This window comes from Dendrobates tinctorius, unplaced genomic scaffold (assembly GCF_039654945.1).
Source record: "Dendrobates tinctorius isolate UK_male_01 unplaced genomic scaffold, ASM3965494v1 ptg000098l, whole genome shotgun sequence".
Classification (NCBI taxonomy): domain Eukaryota; kingdom Metazoa; phylum Chordata; class Amphibia; order Anura; family Dendrobatidae; genus Dendrobates; species Dendrobates tinctorius.
In genome coordinates, this window is record NW_027361766.1 from 11,379,395 (window position 1) to 11,392,665 (window position 13,271).

Below are 13,271 nucleotides of genomic sequence, written 5' to 3' on the forward strand. Positions count from 1 at the left end.
GTGGTTTAAATAAATGGCAAATGCAAGCATGAGAATATTATCATAGGAAGCGAAAATAGACCATAACCATAGAAAGAATAAATGGTTCTACTGTTTTGTGCAGAATCGCCCAAACATGACCTATGAGAAGATGTCAAGAGCCCTGAGACAGTACTACAAAATAAGTCTTTTAAAGAAAGAGTCTGGAAAGAAGCTAACCTTCAGGTAAATACTAATTTGACAAATGAGGTTATTTCTCTTTGACTTAAAGGGGCTGTCCAGTGAAAATACGTTCTCACCTTTCCGCAGGTTCATTTGCTGATAAGTGAGTGTCCATCTGCTGGCACCTATATTTGTTCACAGGGAACGAATGGAGCTGCGGTCAAGCAGTTCCCCAATCTGCTGGTTAATGTGGCTCCAAGTAGTCTGACCCCCACTGATCACCAAGTTATCACCTATCCTGTGGACAACCCCTTTAAGTCTCAGTATGCAAAAAAACTGGGCAATACATGACGTATAGGGTATGTAATAAGGTTGTAAAATATATCTTTTGAGAACTTGACACCAAGCAACATTGTAACATTTGCATAGTGTATTTGCTAATAAGTAGTGTTGAGCGATACCAACTGATACTGAAAAATATCGGATGGGAATGGATCGGCCGATCTAAAAAAAAGTATTGGGTATCGCCGATTCCGATCCCGGAAGTCCCATTCAAGTCAATGGAACAGAAATATCGGAATTAAAAAAAAAACCTTTTTTCCCCTGTAGGTTAATTCTACATGAAGAAAAACAACTAATAATGTAGAATGTATTGTGGGAGGTGGAGGAGACATTAAAGCCATAGAGGTTTAGTCCAATCAAATGGAATAGCAGTAATTTGTTTTTTAAAGACGTTCGTAGTTACAAAGATATTGACTATGTTAAAGTCTTTAATATTTTGTCAGATATGTATGCTTCACTACTTCCATGCTCTTCACCTTCTTTTTTACTTCTCCCACACTTTCTCCTTCATCATCCTCAGCAGCATCTTTTTCATCAACTTCTTCTTCACCTTATTCATCTTCTTCTTCTTCTTCACCTTCTTCCTATTTTTTTTTTTTTTACATTCTTCACATTCTTCTTCTTCAACTATTATTCTTCTTCATATTCTACCTCTTCATCTTCTTCCTATTCTTCTTCTTCATCATATTCTTATTTGTGTCAGGCATTCCTGTAGTTGTAATCTATAAAAGTTTGAAGATTACACCTTCCGTTCAGCCTGTCACAAAAGATTTACAGCAGGATTTGTCCACGTTCAGTTTGGCCTGCGGCAGCAGGCCTTTTCCAGGGGCACCACGAGGAGGAACGGACTCACCCCCATACACTGCTTAGTCTTCTTCTGCTTATAAATTAGATAATATCATTTACTCAGATTTTTAGTCGTATGCTTAATGTTCTTCTGCTTTTGGTTTTTTTGCTTCTTGTTCTTCTGTCTCTTGTTGTTCTGCATCTTGGTGGTTGTCTTCATGTTCTTTGTCCTCTTGGTCATCTTCTAGGTATTCTTCTGTGTGGTCTTCAGGGTCGTCGTCTTCAGGGTCATTGTCAGGGAGATCCAGAGTGAGAATCAAAACCCATTTCCACAAGCTTGAACTTGGAAAAGTAGCAGAAGGTACAAGAAGGCTGAGGAACTGCCGAGAACCAGCTGACGGTGCTGGAACCCGGATGGGTAGCAAAAGGAACAAGAGCCAATGGCACAACTGTGGACCAGCTGACGGTGCTGGAACACTGTTACTAAGCAGGAGGTACCTGTGCTACAAAGCACTACCAGGGACCAGCAGACGTTGCTGGAACTCGGATACCAAGAAGGAGGCACCTAGGCCAAAGGCACTGCCGAGAACCAGCTGACTGTGCTGGAACCCGAATGGGTAGCAGAAGGTACCCGTGAAAAAAACAAAGTTGCAAGGCCGTGAGCCAGCCGCAGTTACCGAAACCCACAGTCCTACAGGGGGTGCTTGTCCTATTGGCACTACGGAACCAGCCTTTATTACCAGAACCCGCCGCCCACATAGGAAGCACCGAAACTGCAGGCACCATAGACTCGGCTAACCCGACCGCAACACGACAGGACAACGTATTGGTGGCAAAGTGACGTTGACACTACCCGGAAAAAGCAGGCGCGCTGGAACCAGGCTGGGCAGGAGGGAGTACCCGTGCCAAAGACACTTCTGAGCAGCAACTGGCGATGTTGGAGCCCAGGATCAATCACGGAGCAGGCTGAGGCCTACTTGGAGCAAGTTTTAGATCGGTTGTACACTACAACTGATTGTAACCGTGCTCCACTTAGGCCTCTGGCTCTACTGTCTCTAGTATTTCCCCTGGCCTCCAACCCCACAATTTGCTGCTCTGAAGTGGCGTCTGCACAATCCACACTTGTTCCTGGGTTACAGGGGCTCAGTCACGTCAGTTGATCCCCTGATGTGTGTCTGGCAAGGTTTCCTACTTAGTCCTCATTCACACTACTAGTAATGGGAATGTGGACAGAGCAGGAGACATTGCCGGACACACATCAGGGGATCAACTGACGTGACTGAGCCCCAGTAACTCAGGAACAAGTGTGGATTGTGCAGACGCCACTACAGAGCAGCAACTGTCGGGGTTGGAGGCCAGGGGAAAAACTAGAGACAGTAGAGCCAGAGGCCTAAGTGGAGCACGGTTAAAAATCAGTAGTAGTTTGAATGTGGATGGAGCAGGAGACATTGGTGTCTACACAGCAGGGGAACAGCTGGCATTTCTGAACCCCACTAACACAGGAGCTAGTGTGTTTTTCTCTGTGAAGACGGCACTTCTGAACACCAACTGGCGTTGTTGGAGCCCAGGATGAGGCATGGAGCAGGCTGAGGCCTGATGTTGTTGGCATGTGGAGGCAGCAGGAGACTTTGCCGTCTACACAGCAGGGGAACAGCTGGCATTTCTGAACCCCACTAACATAGGAGCTAGTGTGTTTTTCTCTGTGAAGACGGCACTTCTGAACACCAACTGGCGTTGTTGGAGCCCAGGATGAGGCATGGAGCAGGCTGAGGCCTGATGTTGTTGGCATGTGGAGGCAGCAGGAGACTTTGCTGTCTACACAGCAGGGGAACAGCTGGCGTTTCTGAACCCCAATAACACAGGAGCTAGTGTGTTGTTCTCTGGGAAGACGACACTTCTGAACACCAACTGGCGTTGTTGGAGCCCAGGTTGAGGCATGGAGCAGGCTGAGGCCTGATGTTGTTGGCATGTGGAGGCAGCAGGAGACTTTGCCGTCTACACAGCAGGGGAACAGCTGGCATTTCTGAACCCCACTAACACAGGAGCTAGTGTGTTGTTCTCTGGGAAGACGACACTTCTGAACACCAACTGGCGTTGTTGGAGCCCAGGTTGAGGCATGGAGCAGGCTGAGGCCTGATGTTTTGGGCATGTGGAGTCAGCAGGAGACATTGCGGTCTAAACAGCAGGGGAACAGCTGGCGTTTCTGAACCCCACTAACACAGGAGCTAGTGTGTTGTTCTCTGTGATGACAGCACTTCTGAACACCAACTGGTGTTGTTGGAGCCCAGGATGAGGCATGCAGCAGGCGGAGGCCAACTTGCAGCTGGTTTTATAGAGGTTGTAGACTACTACTGATTGTAACCATTATAGGAAGATAGTTGCGTGCGACGGTCTGTTAGTACACCACCTGCGGCACTAAAGACACGTTCCGATAATACACTGGCAGCAGGGCAAGCCAGCACCTCCAATGCATACTGGCTAAGCTCTGGCCATGTATCCAGCTTAGAGACCCAAAATTTGAAGGGGGAAGAGCCATCTGGGAGTACACTGACAGGGCAAGACATGTAGTCTGTCACCATCTGACAGAAACGTTGCCTCCTGCTGACTGGAGCCGTTTTTTGATGGTGTAGACAATTGTGGCGGACATACAAAACTTTGCCACATTTGGGCCATAGTGGTCTTGCCTTGTGCTGAGGCGCTGCCTCTGCTGCCTCTTTGTGCCGAGTTTCCTCCACTGCCTCGACGCACAGAGCTGCTTTGTAAAGCACTAGCACCACTGCTGTCGGGTGGAATGGAAAACATGATGGACTGCACCAGTGTGCCTTGGTACTCCCGCAGTTTACGCTCCCTGTTCAACGTTGGTATGAGGCTTTGTAAGTTGTCCCGGTAGCGATGATCTAGGAGGGTGTACACCCAATAATCAGCCGTGTAGAGAATGTGGGCGATGCGGCGGTCATTTCTCAGGCACTGCAGCATGAAATCAACCATGTGCTGCAGACTCCCAACTGCCAAAGAACCGCTGTCCCCTGCTTGAGGCGTGATCTCTGCCTGCTCTGCATCACCCCACCCTCGCTGTACATACTGACTAGAGCTTTGTGTACCTCCCTCCTCTGGAGAGATGTCTTCCTCCTCCATCGACTCCTCCTCATCCTCCTCACAAAGTGTCCACTGCCTAGGCCTTTGTGAGGAACCACGTAGCGCAGACTGTCCAGAAGCAGATGGCATTTGGGACTCCACCTCTTCCAAAACCTCATCCCTTAGTGCTTGCAGTGTTTTTTTGAAGCAGGCAGATAAGGAGAACAGTCATGCTGACTAGTGCATCATCTGCACTCGCCATCCGCGTGGAATCATCGAAGGCACGCAAAACGAGGCAGATGTCCTTCATAGAGGTCCACTCAGTGGTGCTGAAGTGTGACCGGCGCAAAGTGCGACTTGTTTGCGCCTGATGCAGCTGGTACTCCATGACTGCTGCCTGCTGCTCACACAACCGCTCCAACATATGTAACGTTGAATTCCACCTGGTGGGTAGGTGGCTGCTTCAGTGTGTCTGTGTAACTCCACCTCGTGCTTCGTCCGCACATGTTTCCACATATTAGTGGTATTGAGGTTGCTGACATTTTTCCCTCTTTTGACTCTCTGATGACACAGCTTGCATTTGACAAAGCAAAAATGTCATCTACCAACTGTGTCAAAAAAGGACCACGCTCTGCAAGTCTTGGGAGTGCCCGTTTTGCCTTTTGAAAGAGGAATGCTCCTAATGGGTGCCGAAGTGGAGGCTACAGGCAACCAAGTCTGCCCCCTCCCTCTCCCTCCGGTTTTGGCCGTTCGGGGAATCTCTTCCTCAGAGCTGCTCCCACCACCTTCCTGTTCCTCACGCCATGATGGGTCCAGGACCTCATCATCTACACTCCCCTCTTCAAACACCTGCTTCTCCTGGGTTGTCTCACCAGCACCGTACGCACCAGAAAGTGGCACCTGTGTCTCGTCATCATCTGATGCGTACTGAGGTGTGCTGACTATAGGCACTGGCCCACCCGCCTCTTCAGATTCAGAGGGACAAAGAAGTTGCGCATCACTGCATACTCCCTCTTCTTCACGTTCTGGAATGCTGCTTGGTTGGCCCCCTCTTTCCAAGCCAACAGATTCAGAGAACAGAAGTAGAGACTGTGATGGCTGCTGTCCAGGGCTCTCTGACTGCCTGGGCACTTTGGCAGGTGGTGAAGAGACAGATGGTTGCTCTTCGGTGCTCTGGCCCTGAGAGGATGTGGAAGTCATTGAAGTCAATTTGTTCCTCCCGCAGCAGTGGGGTACGGCGAGGTCCTACAAAGCTGCGCATAAAGCACTGTTGCCTGCTAAAACTGGGGGCTGCTGACTCACTGGTGCCCGCAGCAGGCACAGAATCCCCACGTCCTCTCCCTGATGAAACTCCACGCCCACGCCTAAGTGCCTTACTCTCTGCCTTCTTCATCTTGCTAGACTGATAAAGATAGGCAGAAAAGTACAAAGTGGGGGCTTAGTGTGCTTATTCCTGAACAGCTGGTTACAGGTAGAAGAAACACTAATTTTATGAAGTGTGCGTGTGGACTACACTTTAATAGGAGCTAATGTGGCCTACACAACTTTCAAATGTAGTGTTTGGTGAACTTTATTGTTTTTTTTCAGAAAAAAAACTAAAAGGATGTGACCAAAGATTTGAAAGTGATAGTATCACCAACTTTTTGGAGCTATTACAATGCAGGCAGGTAACCTACAATGCAAAAGATGAGGCTCCAAAAAAATTGGGTAATAATAATCTGGCTGCAGATGAAGGGCACAAGAAAGAAAAAAGGCTCCTCTATCTACTCCTATATAGTGTTTGCAACCAACCAATGTAGATGGATAGGGATTGATGCACACTAATAGGAGAAGAAAAATGAGCTGCAATTAAAGAAAAATATGTGTGAGGCAGTGACGCACGCTGAGCGGCCTACAACAAGACGTAGCTGCAGGACACACTACTCAGCGTGAGATGCACTCACACACAGTCAGAGACCTCTCAGACAGCCGTGAACAGTGCATCTAAGTGGGCACTAGCACTGAAAGGCTGCAGAAAGGCTCCGCTGTCTACTCCTAGTGTGTTTGCAACCACCGTATATGGATACGGATGGATGCACACTAATAGGAGAAAAAATGAGCTGCAATAAAAGAAAAATGTGTGAGGCAGTGACACGCTGAGCGGCCTACAACCAGACGTAGCTGCAGGACACACTACTCAGCGTGAGCTGCACTCACACACAGTCAGAGACCTCTCAGACAGCCGTGAACAGTGCAGCTAAGTGGGCACTAGCACTGAAAGGCTGCAGAAAGGCTCCGCTGTCTACTACTAGTGTTTGCAATCAACGTATATGGATACGGATGGAAGCACACTAGATAGAATTTTTGAAAAATAAGCAGCTCAAAAAGAAAAATATGTATGAGGCAGCAGTGAGGCACGCTGGGCGGCCTACAACCAGACGTGGCTGCAGGACCCACTCCACAGCGTGAGCTGCACTCACACAGCCCTTGCAGACAGCTGTGAACACTACTGCTAGGGAAAAGAAAGCTACAGTGGTGGTTTATGTAGCCTGGTTAAAGCACAATATGTTTGGTAGAATCGCTATTTCTAACTGTCCCTCACAGTCTTCAACAGCAGCCTGTCCCTAACTGAATTAACAGCAGAGTGACCAGAAATGGCGGCGGCGGCTTTTATAGTGCATCATGACATCATTTCAGCAGCAAATCACAGCCATTCCAATAGTTAACATGCCTACATGCCTAACAGGATGTGCCCACACTTCTGAGGATTCCCATTGGCTGAATCAAAGCGAGCAGGCTCATAGCATTATGGGAACTTCCGATTCCGGTATCCGATATGAAAAACGTATCGGAAGTCAGTATCGGAATTCCGATACAGCTAATATCGGCCGATACCCGATACTTGCGGTATCGGAATGCTCAACACTACTAATATGTCATATGTTCTTCTAGTTAAACAGCAAGAAAAGATTCCTTAAATAAGCACTCCTCCTGATTTCAAAGTTTTTATCCTCTTAATACATTGCAGTATTCATATTATATAGCACTGTGTACTTACAATTGTTCATTTTGCCTTTCTACCCAGATAATCTTTCTCTAATCCATGAGATCTATGACATCACATGATTAAAAACTAACTAGCTGAATCCTCCAAAGCTTTATGTAGAAACTGGAGGTAAATTATCTCTGCACAAGTCATAACTCACTGCAAAAGTCCCTGGCTCAGGGGAGGAGGGGACAGCTGGTCAGGAGTGGAAGAGGTGAATGATTTGTGTAGGAAAGTGTCACGGGGGCTTAGTTCAACTAAGGCTGAAATACCCGGGGCCCCTGTGGTGTCCCTTTACTAGGGGAAACCCTGTCTGACCCTCAACCCAGGGTTTTTGCTGAAGGTGCAAATGCCTGAGCCTCCGACCTTTCCTTATCTCCTGCTCAGCCCTGCACTTAATCCTCCACCCTCCACCCAGTGAGAAGTCACCACCAAAGCTCCCACACAAATAATGACAGACAGGGAGAACTTAAACTGCACTGCGCCGCACACACACAGGAATAAACAGTAATGTGAACAGGGCACAACTAAACACAAATATGGGAAGGAGAAAGGATAACGACGGATCATACGACACCAGATATGAATCTCTCTCTCTTGAACACCTCCACTCCAGACCGGAACCACTTGGTATGAAACACAAGCTATAATCGGCGACGCCCATAGGCCAGCATGACTATTTAAAGACCGTGGGCGTGACTAACCATCCAACCTGGTCTCCAGCAGGATTAACCCCCGAGAGCCTGAAGATCAGGCCGGCGCCACTGAGGCTATAGTGGCTGGAGGTGGAACTACCTCTGCCTGCCGGATGCTGTGGTGTGAACAGCGTCCGACATGACAGTACCCCGTCTTCTACGAGGGACCCCAGGGCCCTCAAGACTCATAGGACCCGGCTTGTCCGGATGACGACGGTGAAAAGAACTGACCAGCCGATCCGCATGTATGTCTGAGGCTGGAACCCAAGACCTCTCCTCTGGACCATACCCCCGCCAGTGCACCAAATACTGAAGAGTACGGCGTACTACTCGAGAGTCCACTACCTTGGCGACCTCGAACTCTAACTCGCCATCCACCATGACTGGAGGTGGCATCGGCGTCGTGTCCACCAAGCCTACCACCTTTTTCAATAAAGCCCTGTGAAACACGTTGTGTATCTTGTACACCGTGGGAAGTTCCAACCGATAAGCTACTGGGTTAATGATGGCAGAAATCCTAAAAGGCCCAATAAACCTTGGACCCAGTTTTAAAGAAGGGATTTTGAGTTTTATGTTCTTCGTAGCTAACCACACCCATTCACCCACACACAGGTCCGGACCTGGCACGCGTCTACTGTCAGCCACCCGTTTGTACCTGGCACTCATGCTCAACAAACGCTGTTTCACCCGCCTCCAGACTGATGACAATTGGGCTCCTAGCTGATCCTCCTCCTGGACACCCCCGGAGTCACCCTGACGTAAGGTACAAAACTGAGGATGTTGACCGTACACACAAAAGAATGGAGACTCTCCTGATGACTCTTGGCGGTGATTATTTAATGCGAATTCGGCCAGAGGAAGAAAAGTAGACCACTCCTCCTGGTTGTCGGACACAAAGCATCGTAAATACTGTTCTAGATTTTGGTTCATGCGCTCAGTTTGTCCATTAGACTGTGGATGAAACGCCGATGAATGTGACAACTTGATCCCCAACCTTGAGCAAAAAGCTTTCCAAAACCTCGCCACAAATTGCGTACCCCTATCAGATACTATGTCAGACGGTACTCCGTGGAGTCTGACCACCTCCTTCACAAATACCTGAGCCAACGTCTTAGCATTGGGCAAAGAGGACAACGCCACAAAATGCGCCATCTTTGAAAAACGGTCAACCACCACCAGGATGACCGTGTTCCCTGCCGAGGCTGGCAAGTCAGTGATAAAATCCATGGAGATTTCTGTCCATGGCCTATTGGGTACCCCCAGAGGCTGTAGCGTGCCAGCAGGACGGGTTCGGGGTGACTTAGCCCTAGCGCACGTGATGCAAGCTGCCACGTACGAGACCACGTCCTGCCGGATTTTGGGCCACCAGAAACGACGCGATACCAGCTCTAAGGTGCCCTTCACCCCTGGGTGACCAGCCAGTACCGAATCGTGGTGTTCCTTCAACACCTTAGGCCGAAGATGCAGGGGTACAAATGATTTGTTGGCGGGAAGTCCTGGTGGTACCTCCTCTTGGGCCTCGGCAATCTCCGCCTCTACCTCAGTCGTGAGAGCCGAGACCACTACCCCTTTCTGGAGGATGGGTACCGGCTCTTCCCGAGGTTCTCCCCCCGGAAAACACCTAGACAAAGCATCCGCCTTGGTGTTTTTAGCCCCGGGACGGTACGTCACAAGAAAATTGAAACGAGTAAAAAACAATGCCCAGCGAGCCTGCCTAGGAGACAGACGCTTGGCCGACTCCAGGTAGAGCAGATTCTTATGGTCGGTGATAACTGTGACCTGGTGAGCCGCCCCCTCCAAGAAGTGTCGCCATTCCTCAAAAGCCAGTTTGATGGCCAACAACTCCCTGTTGCCGATATCATAATTCCGTTCGGCCGGCGACAACTTCTTGGAGAAGTAGGCGCATGGATGCATCTCGCTCAAGGACGAGCCTTGAGACAGTACTGCCCCCACTCCCACCTCCGACGCATCAACCTCTACCACAAAAGGTTTAGACACGTCTGGTTGCACCAGAATGGGGGCTGAAGCAAAACTATTCTTCAGACGCTCAAATGCACGTATAGCCACCTCAGGCCAGTTCGCCAGATCGGCACCCTTTTTTGTCATGTCCGTGAGCGGTTTGGCGACAGTCGAAAAGTGTTTTATAAATTTCCTATAATAATTCACAAACCCAAGGAACCGCTGGAGTGCTTTCAGACTCTCCGGCCTCTCCCATTGCAACACCGCTTGCACCTTAGCGGTGTCCATTTTAAAACCAGCTGTGGACACAATATATCCCAAAAAGGGCAACTCCTGGACAAAAAATAAACATTTTTCCAGCTTAGCATAGAGCTGGTTCTCCCGGAGCAACTGTAACACCTGCCTAACATGCTGCAAATGAGTGTCCCGATCGCTAGAATAAATGAGGATATCATCCAGGTATACAATCACAAATCTCCCCAGGACATGAGCAAAGACATCATTAATAAAATGTTGGAAAACGGCAGGCGCGGTGGTCAACCCAAACGGCATAACCAGACTCTCAAAATGACCCTCAGGAGTGATAAACGCCGTCTTCCACTCATCCCCCTGACGGACCCTTATGAGGTTATACGCCCCCCTGAGGTCCAGCTTGGAAAACCATTTTGCCCCCGCTACCTGGTTGAACAAATCCGGGATCAACGGCATTGGGTAGGGATCACGGATAGTAATCTGGTTTAACTCTCGGAAATCCAGACACGGGCGTAACCCCCCATCTTTCTTCTTAATGAAGAAAAACCCCGCGGCTACAGGCGAGGACGAAGGCCGGATGTGACCTTTGCTCAGACTCTCCGCGATGTAGTCTTTCAGAGCTTGTCTCTCAGGACCAGAAATATTAAACATCCTGGCCTTAGGTAATTTGGCCCCGGGTTTTAACCTAATAGCACAGTCATAGGCTCTATGTGGAGGCAGTTCTGAGCAACCCTTCTCAGAGAAAACATCCGCGAAATCCTGCAAAGCCTCCGGCAGGCTGGGCGTCACGGCGGACACACATGTGGCCAAGCAATTGTCTTGGCAGAAACCACTCCATTGTACTATGTCCTGAGTTTTCCAATCAATTACCGGGTTGTGCCTGGACAGCCATGGAAAACCCAGGACCATTTGAGCTGGGAGATTACGGACGACCCTACATGTAACCGACTCAGAATGTAGGACCCCAATGTGGAGTTTCACCTCTGCCACAAACTCAGTAATCTCCCCTTGAGGGAGGGGAACAGCATTAATGGTCACCACCTGTATGGGGTGAGGAAGTTTTTCAATCTTAAACCCGGCGGTGTGTGCAAACTCCTCATCTATGAGATTGGTGGCGGAACCGCTATCCACAAACACTGATATAGGTAGCTCTCTGCTGGCGACAATAACCTTGGCAGGGAGCATACATTGAGATACCATCATGGAGGATATGCATACGCTCAGTTGGGTCTCCTCCATACCCTCTGAGCTTAACAGTTTTCCGCCGGTGTGACCCTCTTAGGTAGTACCGGGCAAACGTTAACATAATGACCTCCTTTACCACAGTAGAAACATGCTCCGGACTTCCGGACTCCCGGAGCGCGAGGCTGAACCTGTGCCACGCCAGCAATCTGCATAGGTTCAGGGGACTCATCTACTTCAACCACACCTGCACCTCTGTTTTCCCCCAGAGGTAGCGTCTCCTGTGCCCCCTGACGAAAACGGCAATCAATACGTATCACCAAACTCATGGCAGACTCCAATGATGCCGGAGTCTCATACATCAGGAGGGCTTGTTTCACCCTCCCTGATACCCCATGAATAAACTGGCTCCGCAGTGCTGGGTCATTCCACTGTGTGTCTACAGCCCAGCGGCGAAATTCCGAACAATAGTCTTCTGCCAAGCGCTCCCCCTGGCGGAGGGCGCGGATTTTAGATTCCGCTAGAGCCAGTCGGTCAGGGTCATCGTAAATGAGCCCGAGGGCAGAAAAAACATTATCGACCGAATGAAATGTAGCAGAGTCAGGTGGTAAGGAAAATGCCCATGCTTGGGGGTCACCACTCAGTAATGACAACACCAGCCCTACTCGCTGGGCCTCATTACCTGAGGATATTGGCCGCATGCGGAAGTATAATTTGCAGGCCTCCCGAAATACGACAAATTTGCTGCGATCGCCTGAAAATCGTTCTGGCAGCGGAAACTTCGGCTCTGCACCGATACCTGCAGATGCCGTTTGCACCTTTGCTACTACCAGGCCCTGCTGCTGAACTGCCCCATTCAACTCGGAGACCTGTATGGACAGCGCCGCCAACTGGCGGGTTATGGAATCTAATGGATCCATGGACTCCTGAAAAAATGTGGGCCGATTATAATGTCACGGGGGCTTAGTTCAACTAAGGCTGAAATACCCGGGGCCCCTGTGGTGTCCCTTTACTAGGGGAAACCCTGTCTGACCCTCAACCCAGGGTTTTTGCTGAAGGTGCAAATGCCTGAGCCTCCGACCTTTCCTTATCTCCTGCTCAGCCCTGCACTTAACCCTCCACCCTCCACCCAGTGAGAAGTCACCACCAAAGCTCCCACACAAATAATGACAGACAGGGAGAACTTAAACTGCACTGCGCCGCACACACACAGGAATAAACAGTAATGTGAACAGGGCACAACTAAACACAAATATGGGAAGGAGAAAGGATAACGACGGATCATACGACACCAGATATGAATCTCTCTCTCTTGAACACCTCCACTCCAGACCGGAACCACTTGGTATGAAACACAAGCTATAATCGGCGACGCCCATAGGCCAGCATGACTATTTAAAGACCGTGGGCGTGACTAACCATCCAACCTGGTCTCCAGCAGGATTAACCCCCGAGAGCCTGAAGATCAGGCCGGCGCCACTGAGGCTATAGTGGCTGGAGGTGGAACTACCTCTGCCTGCCGGATGCTGTGGTGTGAACAGCGTCCGACATGACAGAAAGAGAGACTTTCGGCTTCTACATAGAGAAAAGAGAAGAATTATCTGGGTAGAAATATAAAATGAGCAATTGTAAGTACACAGTGCTATATGATATCATGATCGCAATATGTTAAGATGATAATAACTTTAATGGGAATGGTTCTTTAAGTATCCTTGTAACATTATGTACAATTTTATTTAGAAGAGCATGAAAACTGCTGATAAGGCTGATATTACACATGAAAGATAAAATATATAATATACCAACGGCGCTAG

At 49.1% G+C, this 13,271-nt stretch overlaps 1 protein-coding gene across 1 annotated transcript in view; it reads left to right on the forward strand.

Moving 5' to 3' along the window:
• LOC141099178 (transcription factor ETV7-like) overlaps nt 1-13,271 on the forward strand; it is a 46,193-nt gene that overhangs the window by 23,002 nt on the left and 9,920 nt on the right. Inside the window, exon 7 of the mRNA XM_073587320.1 lies at nt 104-204. Within this exon, the coding sequence (XP_073443421.1) occupies nt 104-204 (101 nt within the window). The remainder of the gene's footprint in view (nt 1-103; nt 205-13,271) is intronic.